Below are 19,931 nucleotides of genomic sequence, written 5' to 3'. Positions count from 1 at the left end.
CATTGAGTTAGGAGTTGACCTCTCCATAGCTCCTTCTCTCATTGCTCCCTAACTTCCTCAAGGAAAGCTCCACTTGAATGACACAAGTGGTGGACTTAGAGTGAGCCCCTAGCAACCTCACATCGAGGAGTTAATTCTCATTAGGGTTGGCTAAGTGCATGTTCCCGAATTGACCCTTGCATTGTCTCTTTCTCTTCTCATCTTCCTCTCTCATGTAAGGAAGTATGCTCATTTAGGTGAACACACAGTAAGTATGAGGATGAAGAAGAAAGAATACAGGGTGGGATGGAAGGAAAAAAATCAGAAGAGAAGAAAAGAAATGGATCCCCAAGGTTTAATGGCACCACAAAGGCTGAAAACACAACCCTATGAAGAAGAAAAACACAACCTGATTGAAGAAAATGCAACACCACTGAGAAAACGCATCTTCTTGATGAAAAATCATAGCTCCTAGATGAAAATGCAGCTCCCAGATCTGAAAACGTAGGTTTTTATGTGCTGAAATCTATATAAAAAAATAGGTTCTTGAAGAAAACCGTAGGTCCTAGAGTAGTTCTAGGCTCTGATACCATGTGAGAAATATGTGCTACTGCTGTAAATCTGAAAACACAAAATAAAACAGCATATATGTGTAGGCAATATGATCAAGAACCTAAATATGATAGAAGGTACAGCACGAGGGAGGCCCGTGAGTGCTCGTATGTACAAGTCAAAACAGAGATGAAATAATGTGGGAATGAGGCTTCTATTTATATAGGTCCTCATGAGTTGGTTTACTAGGTTCTACATGCCAAAAAAAAATCCATAAAATGCTCAAAAAATGCTTTAAAAAGGTACCTAAAAATGATGCAAAAATAGCAGATAAAAATGCAATGAAGGGCCTCATAAATGGGCCAGATATAAGCATGCAAAATCTAGGGATGAACAATATTTCCAACAAAGCCTATATAAATATACGGCCAATCCCGTCTCTACATAGTCATTAGGCATCACTATGAGTTTACTCCTCCCTACTGGCATACAACGTTCGTCTTAGATTAGCCATCAAACTCCCTTCATAGGAGTGCATGGGTGTGGGGATTTTCTATTTATTGTATCACTTCAAATATTCTTCTCTATCTTTGCCTTGTCTAAGATTGGAGATGAAGGGATGCTCTCTATGATGCCATCATCACGAGCATGGAAGATAGTGTGCTGACCATGGTTCACATTTGTAGAAGCATGGACCTTGTTGCAAAGCCAATATGAGACTACAAATCCCTAAAGATAAAGAATCTCGAAAATCAGCTTCAAAACAAGAGAAGCTAAATGAAGGTGGACCTTGTTGCAAAGCCAGTACGAGACCACAAATCCCTCAAGGATATAGAATCTTAAAAACTAGCTTCAACAAGAGAAGCTGAATGAAGGTGAAAAAGTGGAGGTGTTTCTCACCAGATCAAAGATCTCCATGACCAGATAGTTATAATCGGCATGAGTGTGCTCTCCCGAATCTTGCTCGTCTCGCTGTCTAAGCATTTCCGCCTAAGTATGATAGTTTTGTTACATACTTGAATGTTGTGTCGAGTCTACTCCTCTCACATTTGAGGAGTTCAGCTCATTTCTTCAGCATAAGGAGATGAGGATACAAAGTTGCAATGATGAGGACCAGGCTTTCTTTGCTAACACAAAGAAGAAGGGTGAGGATTCCAACTCTTCATATCAGAAGAGAAAGGTTAAATGCTTTTACTATAACAAGAAAGGGTACATAGCCAAAATGCAAGCAGATACCAAGAATGGCACTCTAAAGACTAAGGAATAATTCAATCATGGTGCAAAAATAGAGCCACTCGTTATCATTGAAGAAGTGTGCAATGAGATAGCTAATTTTGTAGCACATGATGATTCTTCGATCATCGAGGGCTTCTAGGCTTATGACCAATTTTAAAGGATTGGTATTCCTTCCTAAAGCCTATGGGAGATGCTTTTACTATAACAAGAAAGGGTACATAGCCAAAAAGCACGCAGATTCCAAGAATGGCACTCTAAAGACTAACGAAGAATCTAGTCATGGTGTAGAAATAGAGCGATTGTTACCATTGAAGAAGTGTGCAGTGAGACTATAGCATATGATGATTTTTGGATTATCAAGGTCTTCAGTACCATTGAAGAAGTGTGTAGTGAGACTGTAGCATATGATGATTCTTGGATCATCGAGGGCTTCACATGACAAAAGGTAAGCTAGTTGAGCATTTCTAACAGTCCGAATGTATGTGAATTTTGCATGATGGGTAAGCAGCACCTGAAACCCTTTTCATAAGAGGTTAGTTTTAGGGCTAAGGATCCTCTTCATTTCGTACATGTGGAAAGATGAGTATAATTACACTTGGAGGTTCTTCCTATTTTTTCACATTGATAGATGATTACATTAGGAAGATTTGGGTGTATTTTCTTAAGGAAAAGTCTCAGGCTTTTGAAAAGTTTAAGGAATGGCTTGCATTGGTTAAAACTAAGACATGAACAAAATTAAAGCAATTTAGAACAGACCGAGGAGGAGAATTCATGTCTAATGAATTCTTAGGTCTCTGTGAAGAAAGAGACAACACAACCCTTCAAATGCAAATTTGTATGTCTATTGTGATTAGAGGACGTATATGGTCATTGTTATATATGTAATGACCTCTTGATAGGGGATCGCCAGAAAAAGATCTCACAAACATAACATATGCTTAGTATAGAGTTTGAGATGACAGATCTTGGAATAATGCATTATTGTTTGGGAATTGAGGTTTAGGAGAAGCTAGATAACATTTTCATCTCTTGACATAAATATGCAAGTGAGATACTCAATGAATTTGGCATGACTAAATGCAAGGCAGTTGATACCCCAATGGAGGTTGATATAAAGTTGTCCGTCGAAGACACCTCAAACCTTGTGGATGAGACCTTATACAAGAAACTAGTTGGTAGTCTTATCTTCTTATGTAATTCTAGACTAGACATCAATTTTGTTGTTGGTATTTTGAGCAAGTTCTCCAACAAGCCCCACGAGAATCATTGGAAAGCAGGTATATGGGTATTCTGATACATTCAAGGCACTCAGGAGTACATCATCACCTATGTTGTGGGCAAGATCCTTAGTGTCTTTGAAGACTCGGCATAGGCGGGTGACTCTGACACCAAGCGCTCAAGTATTGTTTTTTTTGGTTCGGGAAGCATTTCTTGGATCAGTAAGAAACAGCCCATAGTTGCACTCTCATCGATAGAGGCTCAGTACAAAGCTGCATGTTTTGCATCATATGAGGCATTGTGGCTAAGGAGAATTCTATAGGATATGGGAGTGGTGCAGAAGCATCCCACAGTCCTGCAATGTAACAACCAAAGTTGCATAGCCATCGCTCAGAATCCTATGCTCATACAAAACACATTGAGATTCATTACGACTTTGTAAGCGAGCTCATCGTGTTCGCTGGTCTACTACTCACCAATAGAGAACTGTGCAAACATTTTCACAAAGGCTCTTAGCAAGGATCAGATGGAGCAACATCTTTATCAACTCGGCATTGGACACCACAAAGGTAGTTCACCTTCGGAGGGTGTTGGATATCAATGGTCCACCCTCATATTGTATTGTCCAAGCACCGACTAGCTCATATTCGTACGGATCCCATTATGAGGAGTAGCCATGATTGAGCAACTTGAGCGCTCGACATCCCCATATTCACACATGAGAAGGTGACCTATGAGGCCAAATAGTTTAGATACATCTTGGATTAGATTTGGCACACTGCCAAATAGGCTACATGTTACATTGAATCGTGGAGAAGGTAGACTTTACTCTTAGATACCTTGTCCTCATATCGAAGAGCTCGAATGGGGTCCAAGATGAGCCCAAATGGCCGTGGGAGGTGGGGTTACTGCTTCTCAATTTCTAGTACATCTTTATGGGCAGAGTCTACATCATGCATTAATGGGCCACGTCTACTCTACGTGCATGGTGGCACCGACTATGACCACGTGCCTATGTAGTCATGTCAGGACCACCCTGCATATACAAGCCTATATAGATACATGGCCAACCCCTTCTCAACACTACTCATCAGACAGCACTGTGAGTTTACTCCCTAGCTTCTACTAGCATACAACCTCCGTCTGAGCAATTTCAAACCAACCATCGAAGGTCCTTCACAGGAGCACACGGCCAACCCCTTCTCTATACAGTTCATCAGTCATCGATGTGAGTTTACTCCCTAGCTTCTACTAGCATACAACCTCCGTCTGAGCAGTTTCAGACCAACCATCAAAGCTTCTTCACATGAGCGCACGGGTGTGTGGATTTTCCATTTGTTGAATCACTTTAGTAATACAATATTCTTCTCTATCTTTGTTATTATGCAATTTGAATTTTAAAGTTGTGTTGTGAAATATCCTACTACTTGTGAGTGTTCTCTCGTATACACCACATGTTGTATTCTCTTACAATAGCCTCCCTCAGCCTTGTGTCAAGGATTTGGCCTAAAAAGTCCCTTGAGCCTATGCCTTACCATCCCCAGATCGGGATGCATTGACTGGGGTTGTCTTGACCTTGATTGTACTTCATCTTCATGTTTTGTGCCAATGAGATTGCATTGGCCAAATGTCTAGAGACAAAGACTATGGACGTTCCACTGAATTCGGTGGTCAAGTACATGTAGGAACGCACTTGACTCATCTTTGTGAGACTTCTATAACTGCATCTACCGAGTGACCCGGTTGGCAGACGTGAGGACCAATTACAAATTCTGATGATGTGATCAAGTCGGTCCAAGTACGATGGTTACTTGGGCTGCTCTTCCATGGTGCTCTTAGTGGGCCACTCTCAACGATTCATCTGGAGACTGTGTAAACTATCCACAAAGCATGTGGCTCACTCTTATGGGTAATACCCCGGAGCTGTGATTAAACTTAATATTGTCCTAATTCACCCTAGCAATGGAAGCACCGGTTCCACTTTAGCTAATTTGGAAAGAGCCCAAAAAAGTCACGGACAAATTTACTAATCCATTACATCTGTGTGCACCCACCATATGCTACTAGACGTATCCAAGAGCTATTCTGTTGGCCACATGCGGATGTAAAACCAAAACCCTTGTCCTTGGACATCACTCGGTAGTTGCTGACAAGTAGATGTCCTCACTAGTCCCACTAATTCAGGCGGCACAAATGAAAACTTATACCACGCAGTGTTACATACCTGACACGGACACATAATGCGAGTCACTTGATCTATGACCACTTCATTAGACTGCAGGGAATGGTGGTGTGCTATGCCACTAACAGTTATTTCAAGGGTACTATAACCATGGAGGCCATTGGGGGCAGCTTGTTGTGCCACCCAAAACTCGTGTGTGCACGCAGAGACCTTTGCCACGTCCAATTACAATTACCAATGAAATGATTCAATTATGAGCCCAAGTGTCAATGGAAAAATCGGTGTTAAGAGATTTGTAACCCAAGGTGGCCAGCCTACTGGTGTAAGCATGGTTGCAGCTGATGTGGGAATGCTGAGCAGTGGTGGTTGTGGTGAACACCGTGCACAAATACAGTGGCAATCTGGGTGTGGTAAAATGGTGTGGTAAATTGCAATGAGGTGTGACACAATAATGATATGGGTAAGCAAGTGGTGTGAACAACAAAGGTGTTGTCAACGAGGTTATGTGAATGTTGCGTAGGAGAAATGATGCAAGTGTGTCGGTGATCATGCAGGTAATGGTGGTGGTGGGTGTGTATATGCTGTTCCTCACCTGTGCACTTACATGGAGCTGAGATGAAGCTCGTTCAAAACTGAACCCTGATGCAACGTTGGAGATACAGGATCTAAAGAGGCATCGCTCAAAACAGGCAGCTGGGGGACCTGATGGATGTCATGACTTTCTAGAGCTGCTAGGACTGGATGTGTGAAGAAAGATAACAAGTATGTGTGATGAAGTCTTTATAGAAGGTGTGTAATTAGCTTCCTTGGGCTACAGAACCATTCCTTAGGTTCACATTAGCAGGCCAACATATTGTTGCTTGTCTCACTATAACTCAAGCTAGCATGGAACCAGCCACTAGAGTATCTGCTACGACCTGCTCTAGAAGATGTGTCTATGCTACAAGATATGCCATCTCTAGCACGTCAGAAATGTTCCCATTACAATTCTAGAAGCTGACTTTATACAGACTCTGTAAATCTACAAACATCTGTGCCTTCAAATGTTTCCCAAGCTCTTATTCTAACACAGCTGTATGTTGCTACACAGCCAGCTCGAGGACTTAAACCTCAGGAAACTATATACCCCCCAGTGTCTCGACAACAATAAGCCAACAGGTTTGACACTCCACGAACCTTGCCTCAGATTCTAATCCTTGAAAGGACGCCTCTGAGAGCTGACAAAATTATTTTTGGGACTGAAATTTACAGGTCTTGCCTAGACTTCAGCCAATTTTGAAGTTTTTGCAACCCAATGTTTGAAGTAGCCTTCTTTTGAAGCCAAATTGAGAACTCACACTACCACACTACCAAATTGCCTCTCTATGGCACGGGCCAAGGGATCTGACCACTGGGAATTTCTTCACCACACCTACGTCTGCATATATGCATCTTCAGATAGTCCAGAATGTTCCGCACAATTCCTTAAGCTGCAATACCGGCAACATTGAAAAATACACAATACAGCTAGGTGATAGTGGCCGCTAGCAAAAACAACCAATGTCTTCACCTCCATACAATGAAGCTCGCAACTACTGCTCATGTGATCCATACAACGAAACACAATGACTGCTTGTTGCAACTAAAAGTCATGTAATCACCTCCATACAATGAAGCACAACATCAAACTGATAAACAGTAGAAATCCAGGGCTAATGATAGCATAGCTCTCGTAATGACATGAAATACGTTGACATGATGTGGAGCATAGCAGTAGCACTCTCCATATCTATGTGCAATAATGAACAGTGAGACATGCTCAGGAGTCAATTCCAACAGGAGATGCAAAGACACGATACGAAGCAATTTTACATGGCTATAGAGCATCTTAGCCGTACTTGTAGTCGAAGGCGATGACGCCAAGCATGGTGTTGAGGGTGAGGTAGAGGAGGTAGACGGAGCCGGAGATGACAACGAGGGTGAGGATGGCCGTAAGGGGGTTGCGGAGGAGGGCGACGATGGGCTGCAACAGGCTGTACATGCCGCCAGTGGCCACCGTCAAAAAGTAGAGTCCATACCTCCTCATGTTGTCCCAAAACTCCTCCACCAAAGGGCCCTCCGGGCCCAGGGCCATAGCTGCCTCTGCAGATCCCAACGCAAACCCTAATGCCAGCAAGAGAGCGGCCAGGGTTCGGTGCTCCGTCGCTAAGCTCCTGGCTACTGTTCTGTTGCACACACAGTCGCTTGCAGATTCTAGGGATTCTATCTGCACCTCGCAGCCTTCAAATGCAGAGAGATTCGAGTTTTCTTGTCCAGAGGATTGAAGCGCAGACAGGGCAGTTGAAGAAGACAACGATGTATACGCAGAAGACGGGCTGCTTGAACAAAGACGGAGATGTAAGGGGAAGGTGAGAAGAGTGAAGGGCCTGCGTGAACAAGGAGCTGAGCCCATGTCAGAGGGAGTAGACAACCTGATTCGGCGAGGGAGGCGGGGACTTGAGGACGACAAAGGCGCCACAGCCATAGCGGAGGATATGCCAGTGCTCTCCATGGTGTACTGTGCGCGTGGCCACAGTGATAGCACGTAGAGTATCATTTTCTTTTTTGGGGACCAATATATATATATATATATGTGTGTGTGTGTATTAATCAAAAATCATTACATCTCATCAACATTAACAAGAGCTAATTTATCATTTAATAAACTTAAGATCCCATCTATCATCCTCAAATAAAAAGGAAGATTTCTGATATCCAAGCTGAATACAAGCTTCAACCATAGCTTCAGTGGTGCATATCCACTTTCTTGGGTCAAATTTTTACTGTAAGTCTGGTGCCAGTTGGATTCTCAATAAAGGCAACAAAAGTGTAGTTTATCGACTTCACCTTCCTGTACTATCTCTTAGTCTTTGGTCCATACTTGATTGGTTTATACTTCAACTTCAGCTTTGAGACCCTCAAAGCAAATACACCAACCAATTAGGCAAAGCCCAGTATGAGTGAAGGTCTGTCCCAAAGAAAAGATCAAGTGATGGTTGTTTGCAGGGCCTGAATCATCTGAGCCAGCTCCACCATATTCAATTTGTTAACCAAACATATGGACCAGCACATACATATACACTTATGCATCGACCCTGTTACATCAATTCCTGTGTCACAAGCCTTTTAAAATACAATACAATTCATAAAATTTCATCTCTCCCACAAGCAACAAAACCTAATTATGTTAAAAATCACATCAACATCTCCAACATTGGCTGTCCATCTTCCTAATAACCAGTTCCCCCCATTGACCTTGTACCCCTAAATTACTATGAACCCATTTTTCAATCTTGGTCCAAGTACTTCTAATGCCAGGGCAATCCCAAAAGGCATACTTTCCATCTTCCAAAGCAGTTTTGCATCTAGGACAACATCCACTGGTAAAGTTCCTCTGTACCAACTTAGATCCAATAGGCAAGGCTCCCATGCACACTCTCCATAGAAAAACCTGAGATTTTGTAGGAATTTCAGTCTCCCATATTGCCTTCCATTTCACCAGCAACTAGAACTCTAGCTCACTCTCCAAATTTTATTATAATAAATAACATTATCCACACCTTTCTCAATGCTTTGTACAAAGCCTTAGTTGATTCATTGTATAGTTTAGACCCATCAAACCTATACAAATTTATGAGAATGGTATGCATATCGATGATTGTTTAGTTATGGCCATGGTGACCAACATAAGCCATTACATCAATGTCCATGCATACATAGCACAATATGTTCATAAAGATTTTTGTGACTTCATGTAAGCTTGTCTAGCCTTGATCATAGCCAAGTTATATTGTTTTTGGAGTGGAAGTTTATATTTCGTAGCCTATCTTGATCAATAGCCTATCTTTAGACAGTGTCCATGTGATCCCCAAGCAATGACTTGAAGCAAAGCAACCAACCTCTTTGTGTTAATTTTCTACTCCAAATAAAGTGTACATGCAACCGATCCAAAGTAAACTCAGCAGGTGTGTACCAATAAATTTAATGAAAGTGTATGTGTACTAATCAAGAGAATGAAAATGCAAGTATTGATCCAAAAAGGAGAGAACATCATACAAATCCATTAAAAGAGTACGAGTATCGACCTATCACAGGTAGGGTGTTTCTATCCCATCATATAAAATAAAGGGTACATATATCCAAGAAGAAGAGTACGCGTATCGGTCTATTAAGGAAGGGTACGCATATCCAAGAAGAAGAGTACAGATATCGGTCTATTAAGACAGGGTTGTCTCTTAGAAGATGATAACTGACTAGAGAAAGATGAGTGAGTTAGTTCCAAACCATAGAATAAGAACATGGATAGCAAAACATAGAATATGTAAGTCATAGAGTGAACCATGAGAAGAGTATGCATATTGACCTTTCAAAGGTAGGGTATGTCTATCCCTAAAATAAGAGTATGTACAGTGACCTATGAAACAAAGTGTACACCTATCCCCAAAAAAACCCCATATCGACTTATCAAAAGAACAATATGTCTATCCTACAAGAAAAAAAGAGAGGAGATATTATAGCCAAAGTCATTTCTTCAAACCCATCTGTAGAGGCATCTAGCCATCTATAGAGGAGTGATAACCCTATACCCATTTCTTTAGAGCCATGGCTACCCAAAAGAGTAATAGGAGATATGCCTTAGGCTTATTTTTTAGAGCCACAGCCCAATAGATAAAGAGAATGCGGGGGAGAGGGAGAGCTTGAGTTCCTTTGCAAGCAAACACACACACACACACACACACACAAGAGAGTGCAAGACACAAGAGAGAGAGATAGATGGTTGAATTTTCTTCTATCTTCTTCTCTTCTCTACAACCATATAACTAAATAATATAACTAAAAGATAAGAGTACATACATAAAGGGAAAGTACTCTCCTATAATAACATACAATGGTCAGTCCATAGTGTGAATCCGACTATACACATAAGTGCGGAAGCTATCACCCAGGCGGGTCCACCATAGCACTAGTTGAGCTCGATATCTCAACACTCTTCCTCAAGCTCAACTCCACAAACTGCACTCCAAGTAAGCTCCTAAACCGGTGGAGCTTCTTTGTGCCCAATGCCTTCCTAAAGATGTCAGCACTTGATCCTCTGTGCTGACATATACCAAATCTACATCACTTGATCCTCTGTGCTGACATATACCAAATCTACATCACTTTGCTTCCCTCACAAAGTAATAATGCACCTCAATGTGCTTCGTTTTCTAACATAGTTTACTGGGTTACTGATCCTCTGTGCTAACATATACCAAATCTACATCACTTTGCTTCCCTCACAAAGTAATAATGCACCTCAATGTGCTTCGTTTTCTAACATAGTTTACTGGGTTACTGGCCAACTGTATGCTACGCATGTTGTCACAATAAATGACAACTGCCCTATCCACATCACCAAGTAGCTTCTGAAACCAAGCTACCTCACAAGCTGCCATAGCAGCACCCCTATACTCTGCCTCTGTACTTGACAAGGAAATTGTTGGTGGCTGCTTCTTACTCACACTTGGCTGGGCAATGTTAAAAATGAGGTCCTAGTGCATCCAAGACTGCCTACGCTAGTGCAAACACCTTGTCCTAACCAGTAACTCTAACCTTATTATCCCATGGCGTGCCTTTCATATACAAGCGACGAGATTGCACATGTAAAATAATCCATTACAAGAGAAATATGAATTCTCTAGTGCCTAGGCTAATGAATGTCAAAATATGTGGTGGCCGACCACGGTGTCATAGAGGTCTTTGATAGCACTTAACACCATGCATCTTGAAAATAGGGCCTTTTTCTCTCACAATGCCTACGAGGTGTCATATAAAACAATCCATTTCATCAATCAAAGACAACCCTTTTTATAACAAATCTTATGAGTGCTCTCAACACAAGATTCACAACTTGTGATCTTCTTATTTGAATCCATTCACTGAGCCTTAGCTTTTAAATATGAATTCTTGACTTAGGATTCACAATTGAATTTGTCTATTAATTTTAGGGGGGGTATTTGTCTCAATTTAATTTTGGAATAAGAGTCATTTCTTTGCTTTCCAAGGTTTGAAGTATGAATAAATTCTTTATTTAATTATTAAGAAATCAAAATATACAAGACAGACCAACTTAGTAATTTTAGAAGAGAGACCAACCTGGTAATTTTAGAAGAACAATTGCTAACATTGAGTCGAGCTAGAGATGTTGTCCCTTTGCTTGTAAACAGAATCTTCATTTTGGACTCACATATTTCTATAAATAGAAAATTAAAATAATTCACACCTAAATACTAACCTTAATAGTCCTCTTGACTTTCTTACCATAGAATGCATTTTGACTACTAGAACATAAGGTAATTTCCTCCTAATTTGGTGTCAAAAATTTAGAGGTGAGAGTCTCTAAGAACATGGTTTATATGTAGTTCTTAACAATCTCATTACACATGCATGCAATTGACAATGCTACGAATGGGAAATATTAAGTCTCATGCATTATGATTTTAGGTAACAACTTACTTTATATGAATTTCTTTAGGAATAGTTTTACATATGTATATTCTTGACTAATACCTTGACTAGTTCTTTTACCCAAAAATCTAGGAACTATGTTGGATTCTCATGAGAACTCTAAAGTTTTCATATGACTCCACTCTCTTTTTTCTTTTTTCTTTTTTTTCCTTCTTTTAAAAAAAACTCTCTAGGTCCTGATGACCCAAGAAATCAAGATTGTAATATGATATGCTTAAATATTTATGTGCTTAATTACACTCTTACATACCTTTTTTTATGGGAAAAAGATCCTTCTATTAGTTACTGAGAAAAACAACCATAATGGCTAAGTACAAACTCGTCCTCAAATGCGAAGTGAGAGTCTAGATGCATAAAAGGGAAGGATGCTCTTCTCCTCCTACTAGCTGCTCTAGGAGGAGATTCTAAAGTCTATCTCATATAATGGGGGGAGGGGGAAACAACCACACAAGTGGTCTATAGTGCTAAGTGGCCTCGCCACCCCTGTCTCAGTAAGAAAGGGACCATGACACCAGATCCTCAGGAAGACCTCCTAGCACTTTTGCATGCAATCTAAGCCACCCTAGAGCTTTTCCCATAAAGGGTATGAATGATATCAAGCCAGATGCTCTGGATGCACCCCACTAGTGGGTGAAGTGTCCTTCAATGTCTTCATTGCATCACGCTCTCCAAATGTGCCATGAAAAAATACTACTATGAATCTATTATCTCTGGCTAGAACTTGGAGTCCAAAAATACTACTACGAATCTATTATCTTTGGCTACAACTTGGAGTCCAAAAATACTACTACGAATCTATTATCTCTAGTTAGAACTTGGAGTCCAATAACTTGTAGGTGGAGCTAGGATTGGCACTTTAGAAATACAAAGGTGAGAGTCCTAAACGGCCCCCACCCTCCTCCTCATATAGCATGATGATCATGGCCTCAATGGCCCCAAGTAACTATGCCCCACATAAAAATGTGGGCCGGGACCTGATCCATAGTGAGAATGCATAGGATCTACTACCAAACCTATTGAGCCTTTGGGCAATCCCAAAGACAATGATGTTGAGATTCCTAGGGATGGTCTACCGCTAGCCAAGCACCAATTGCCAAAATCCAATGTGCTAGCTGTCACATGGAGAGAGTGATCTTCTACGGCCAAAAACTACCCCATAGCTGATTCCAAAAATCTGAGAGAAAGTGTAGTGGGAGGCCCTAGGACTGCCAATGTCATGTTGTTGCTGGAGGGCCCTCAACCTCTGGCATCTGAATCCTATGGCCCAACCATGCAGTATATGAAAAAAAGGGGGTGTTCCATCTCCTTATTGTCCTATAGATCATGCCACATCCACTCTCTAGAGATACATGAGAGGCTAGCCCTCCCAAATTCATAATTGCCAGAGTCTCTCTCTAGCCCCCCTTGGCCGATGGAGGGTCAATGTAATACTTGTGTGCATGAAAACCAATCACCCTCACCCTCTACAAGGTGCATCCCCTGGGGGTCTCCACTCTCTCCAATCTACCATGAGGTCCAATAGAGAAGGTGAGTAAGGTGGATCTCTCATCTACACCATGAACTCCCAAGGGTATATCATGCCTCGTGTTGGTGAACACTCCTAGCCACCACTATAGCCTAGGAGGGGGTCCAGTATCGGGGCCAGCCACTCCTGAGGGATGGAGGAGTAAATGTTTGTCGTTGCCCCAAATCCCAATAAGGCCCCTCTCCTCGGCCTCTAGGGGCTATCGCCTCGAGCATGTGACCACTAGGTAGACAAACCATGGTTTTCCAAATCATAGGTTGTCAGCAATGCTCCTCAAATGAGGTACTAGAGATGATTGCTGAAGGGCCGGCCTAAGATGATTTTCGGCACACAAGAGACTGTCCTCAAATGTTGGGCTAACTCTGGTTGTAAATTTGTCCTCAAATGTTGGGCTAAAGCCATGTGCCTACATCTCTATGAAAATCCATCTTGTTCTCTGAGGCAAAGGGCCTCCCATGATTGGGGTGTAGGTGCAGATGCTAGCCCGGAGGAAGTCTTTCCTGAAAAGATGCAGGGGAGAAGAGAGCTGGAGCTCTTGCAAGCGCACACACTCACACAAACCCTAGAAGAGAATACATAAGGTGAGAGGTTGAAAATTCTTCTTCTTCTTCACACAACAAAAGAGGTCTACAAAGAAGATAAAGTGACTAACACACATAATAGAGTATATACAAGCGGTCCATAATTTGAACAACACGTTAGTAGGTGTGGACTAGTCGGTGTAGTCCAACTGTAGAATATCTGGCCAAGATTTGTCGGTGCCAGCTACCAAACCGGTCAGTGATGTAAATGTTGAACAATCATGTAGGTGCCGCGTGAGTGTCAGCTCATGTTGAGCTTGACATCTCAACACTCCCCCTCAAGCTCATGAACTCCAAGCATATCTAAAAATCTATAGAGCTTCTCAGCTCCCAAGGCCTTTGTGAAGATGTCAGCGACCTGATCCTGTGTGCTGATGTAGGCCAAGTCCATGTCGCTTGCCAAGACTCTCTCCCTAATGAAGTGGTAATGTACCTCAATGTGTTTCGTCCACACATGGGAAACTGGGTTCCTAGCCAACTATATACTACTAAGATTGTCACAATATATGACAACCTTTCTCTCCACATGTAACCCCAAATCAAGTAGCTTGCGTAACCAAGCTACCTCACGTGCTGCCACCGTAACTCCTCTGTACTCTGCCTCTATACTCGACAAGGTAACTGTGGGATGCTTCTTGCTGCTCTATATCATAGTAGCACTCCCCACCAATAAAAACATAAATCCACTGCTGGTAGATCTCATGTCTGGGATGCTACCTGCCCAATTTGCATCTGTGTACCCATATAGCTCCAATGGTACACTTGCTGCATAACATAATGCATAATCAACAGTGCCCCTCAAATACCAAAGTGTACGTCGCACACTGTCAATATGTGGTTTGTGTGGAACCTACATAAATTGGCTCTCTAAGCCAACAGTGTAACTCAAATTTGGCCTGCTGATCATGACATAGATCAAACTCCCCACAATCTTCCTGGACATAGTGGGATCTTCTAACACATAACCTGCAACCACACTAAGCTTGCCATTTTGATCTAATGGCACTAAGATTGACTTACAATCAGCCATCCCACACTTGGATAACATGTCCAATATATACTGTCTCTGTGTGACAACCAAATACCCTCAAGTGTGCGAATGACCTCAATTCCCAAAAAGTAGTGCAAATCTCCAAATCCTTCATCTCAAACTTCCTTTTGAGAAGACTTTTCACATGCTCAATCTCATCCAAGTTGTCACCCCCAACAATAAGATCATCTACATATATGGTGATGGTCACAATACCCTTATCACTCTTGCACGCATACAAAGAGTGATCTGCATCTGCCATATGAAAACCAATAGTGACAAGATACTCAGCAATCTTGTCATGCCATGCTCGTGGAGCTTGCTTCAGCCCATACAAAGCTTTACAAAGCTTACATACATACTCTAGGTGACTTGTATCCTCAAAACCAAGTGGCTAATCCATATACACTTCTTCTTGCAAGTCACCATACAAGAACGCATTTTTTACATCCATCTGATGTAAAAACCAGCCTTTAGCTGCAACCACTGCAATCACAACTCTCACAGTTTCCATCTCTTCCACTGGGGAAAATATCTCCTCATAATCAATCCCGTGTGTTTGCGCATATCCTTTAGCTACCAATCTAGCCTTGTACCTGCTTATGCTACCATTTCGCTGTTATGTTTCACCTTATACACCCACTTACAACTAATATCTTTCTTGCCTTCAAGCAATATCACCAAATCCCAAGTCTAATTTCCATACAATGTATCCATCTCATCATCCCTAGATTTCTCCCATTTAAGTCAACCTCTACACAGGGTTTTTGACTCTTCCAGATCTTCATAGATTTGCATTCATGGCTTCCATAGCCTTCTTCACATGAGGTGTCCTCATTGCTGGAATCCCAAGCTCCTCATCAAGGCTCATCTCCAAGCCACTAGAATCTTCATTAACAAGAGAATGCCCTGCAAAAATATCAGGCATACCAAGGGGCTCAACTGCTTTCTCTTTGCCTTTATGTGATGTACCAACTACATTTTCAAGACTGGTATTATGACGCAGCCTGCCACTCCATGGTCTATTAACAGAACCATTGGATGAGGACTCTCCTAGTCCACTCAATGACTATGATTGCTCACTTGCATTTTGTACAACCACGTTTCCACTTACATCAGCCCCAATAGCATCTTTTTCAGCAGCATACCAACTACTCATCTCATCAAATACAACATCCTTGCTTACCCTCAATTCATGTGTAGGAGGATTATAGCATCGATATCCCTTTTGCTCAAGGGAATACCCAATAAGCACACATTTTTCTATCTTTGGATCAACTCATCTGGCACATACACATATGCAATACATCCAAAGACTTTCAAGTGAGACAAATTAGGTTTCTTGCCAATAAACTTCTCCTCTGGCGTTACATCATGTATGGCTGCAATAGGAGTCTTGTTCATAATATAAACTGTTGTAGACATAGCCTCAGCCCAATAGCTATGCGGCATATTCTTCTCTACCATCAATGCTCGTGCTATCTCTATAATGTGTCTATTTTTTTGCTCAGCAACTCCATTTTGTTATGGAGTGTATCTACATGTAAATTGTCTCTGAATGCCATTCTGTCACAAGAATTCAGAGAACTCATTAGAGAAGTATTCTCCCCCTCCATCTGACCTTAGGCACTTCACATGCTCACCTGTGTATTTTTCAGCCATTACTCTAAAATTCTGAAAATGAGTGAACACTTCACTCTTCTCCTTCATGAAATACACCCACACTTTCCTCGTGTAGTCATCAATGAATGTTATGTAGTACCTATAGCCACCCATAGACATATTCTTCACATGACCTCATACATCTGAATGCACAACATCTAGTACATTCCTGCTCACATTTGTGTCATGTGGAAATACATGCTTTGTTCACTTTCTAAATTGACATGCTTCACATACTTTCTGCATACCTTCAACTTTAAACTTAGGCAGCCCTATCACAATTTCTTTAGTTTGCATAGACTTCATTCTTTGCACATTTATATGCCCAATTCTGTTATGCCAAATGTCTGTATCTGCAACAACTCGAACCATTTGCAAACGTTGCAGCACTCACTTCATGCATATTTACATTCAATGTAAACATTCTTCCCACTCTGTTGCCTTTTGTAACCAACTTGCACTTATCTTTAAAGTCTTCTACATAACAGCCATTAGTGTTAAACCGGACCTGCAAACCCTACTCAATCATCTCACCACAACAGAAACCAGATTCTTTGTAATGTTCAGAACATGAAGTACATCTGCAAGGTACTTCACCTTACCATCCAACATAGATAATGGCACATCTCCAACAACATGGGCAATTGGATGTGCAATGTCATCCCCTGTTTCAAACAAAACCTGGTCTTTCAAGACTCTTCATTTGCTTGAACCACTCACCATGACTTGTCATATTGTTCGAAGCACCTAAATCAACATACCATACAGCATCCTTACATATTCTGCTACATCATTTCCAGACACAACATTAACCATATGTTGCATAACAAACAACCTCTCATTATCCTCATTATTTTTGCTAGAGGATACATAGTTATTTTGCTGCACTTTTCCATTTCGCATGTCACTCTGTTTCTTAGTAATCTGCCTACACATGTCAAGGCTTACCACAGTAAAAATAGCCTCGTGTATCATTATGCTACCATTTCCAATTACCATGACCTCGTTGACTCCCCTTGCCTCTAAACTAGCATCTTCCACCTGTGTGTTGTTGTTTGCGAATCCTAGGACTGTTGCTACCTCTGACCATAATTTTGATTACCTATTCGGCCACCACCTTGGCCATGTCCATGACCTCTACCTCATCCTCTACCTGCACTTGTGTAGAAGGCATGCTACTTTGAACTGTTTTTGTTTTGTGAAGACTGTTGATCTTTACCCAAATTCTTCTCTTTAATAATCAGCATTGACACCAAATCTATGAAGTTGGGAATGTTCTCTTGAGTTTGAATAGATATCTTAAATGCCTTGTATTGTGGCCCGAAACCACATAGGTATACTTCTACCTTATCATCATCATCAACAAAAACACCAATACATGCAAGGGATTCCACAATGTCCTTGATCTTCAAGGTATAATCATTCAGACATATTTTTCTTCTCCACAATATGAAGCTCATTCTTCAACTAAATCTTTCATACCTTGGTGTTAGTTTCATACAACTTCACCAAGGTGTCCCATGCCTCCTTAGGTGACTTAGCATCTTGTATATGCCCAATCATAGTGTATTGTATACTAATAGAAAGCCAATACATGACTTTCCTTGCTCCTTGATTCCAATTCTTGAATTCTTTTATATCTACAGCAGTTAGATTAATCTCCAGTATCTCTGGTGCCTCCTCATGTTCACCTTCAATGTAGTCCCAGTAACCTTTTTCCATCAAGAAATTTGTCAATCTAAACCTCTAATCATGGAAGTTGTTCTTGTCAAGCTTCTCTACAACAATTTGGTTTATTCCATCATTCGACAGCTTGTCTGGCACACAAACTGTCACAACAATAGTGACCTCAATCTGTATACATATACCCAATAGAAAATTTAAGACCTCTTTGTTGCAAGCAGTACACACAGTGTCTGCACAACCAATCGCCCTTCTTGCAGTTCTAAAAACAAAGTTCTGCAGAGAATCAAAACTTACCCACAGTGCTCGTAAACACCTGTAAATTGAAAAACAAAGGTCTAGACGCACCCAAAACGCGATTTCGACCCAAAAAATGTTATCCAATGTATAGTATAGTTGTCATGTAGCTCTGCTCTCACGAAGAAAGCTCCTTAATCGAAGTTTGTTTGTCGGTGCCTCCCGAAGAGCTCCCGATAAGGGTGTAGTGGCCAACACAAAGGGGGAAGAGTAGATGAAGCTCTTACCCTCGTACCGTTTCCGATGCTTCTCTTGCTTGTCGCTCAGCCCTTAGCATGAACCTGGCTCTAATACCATGAAAAGATCTAGGGGAGAAGAGAGCTTGAGCTCTTGTAAGCACATACACATTCACACAAACCCTAGAAGAGAACACACAAGGTGAGAAGCTAAAAATTCTTCTTCTTCTTCACACAACAAAAGAGGTCTACAAAGAAGATAAAGTGACTAACACACATAATAGAGTATATACAAGCGGTCCATAATGTGAACACGCTAAGAGGAGTGGGTAGGTGTGGACTAGTTGGTGTAGTCCAGCTGTAGAATCTCTGGCAAAGATATGTCAGTGCTAGTAGGTACCAAACCCGCCAGTGATGTAAATGTCAAACAATCATGCAGGCGCCTTGTGAGTGTCAGCTCATGTTGAGCTTGACATCTCAACACTTCCAAGGCTTATCACCCAAAAGAAGTCCTCAAATAATCAACTTTCTTAAAAGGGCATGACTCTGAATGGAGGGGTTAATGATGCTCGTGCCCTCTCTATGTATCTCGTAGTAGTTGAAATCACTCTCTAGTCCACCTTGGCCTGGGTAGGCCTCCCATTACACTACCAACCCATAGAAAGTTGTGGATCGATTGTTGAACTTGACTAATACAGACCAGAGAGAAAGACTAGTAGGAGGTGATGTACTACATGGTGGCAATAAGAACCTGGTTTGCCCCACCACAACTTGGCTAGCTAAAGAAATCCTAGAAAAACTCTAGTATAGTAGCTTCTTCCAAATGCTCGGGAAGAGGGACTAGCTGGGAGATATCAATGCCAACTTGGAATCCAAGATAATGAACTATAGTTCCCCTCAGGAGACCCACTGTGAAAAGCCTCAACCAAGTTGAGAAGCCCAAAATCCACACAACTTATGCTAGTTGATTTGTGCCTCTGGATGCATGACAAAACATCTCAATCGCCTTGGTGAATCTCTGGAGGTTCCCCTCGTCCACAATAGGTATGTTGTCATTTCATTGACAAACTCATAATCAAGTAGGTCCTCCTACACTTGGATCAGAACAAATAATCCTTGGAGCCCGAAAACTACTCATGGCCTTGGTAACACAAACATGAAGAGATAAGGTGCTAGAAGGAAACCCTCCCAAAAAACTGAACAAGAAAACAAAAATATGTCGCCTCTCTAGCTCATTGAATAAGAACCTGACTATGCAAAGGTGAGTAGAGTCCCAAAACACCTC

General features: G+C 41.5%; 1 protein-coding gene across 1 annotated transcript; it reads right to left on the bottom strand.

The window, feature by feature from the left end:
- Window positions 1-6,753: 6,753 nt before the first annotated feature.
- Window positions 6,754-7,744, bottom strand: LOC147638779 (uncharacterized). The gene has a single exon (XM_086784197.1). It carries the CDS (start codon window positions 7,740-7,742, stop codon window positions 7,035-7,037), a length of 708 nt encoding a protein of 235 aa, XP_086640323.1. The 5' UTR covers window positions 7,743-7,744; the 3' UTR covers window positions 6,754-7,034.
- Window positions 7,745-19,931: the final 12,187 nt, after the last annotated feature.

The sequence above is a fragment of the Cibotium barometz genome, chromosome 4, assembly GCF_041138505.1.
Source record: "Cibotium barometz isolate CiBa-2024 chromosome 4, ASM4113850v1, whole genome shotgun sequence".
NCBI classification, from domain to species: domain Eukaryota; kingdom Viridiplantae; phylum Streptophyta; class Polypodiopsida; order Cyatheales; family Cibotiaceae; genus Cibotium; species Cibotium barometz.
Note: the sequence above shows the minus strand (reverse complement) of the source record. Positions and strands in the feature narration are given on the sequence as shown.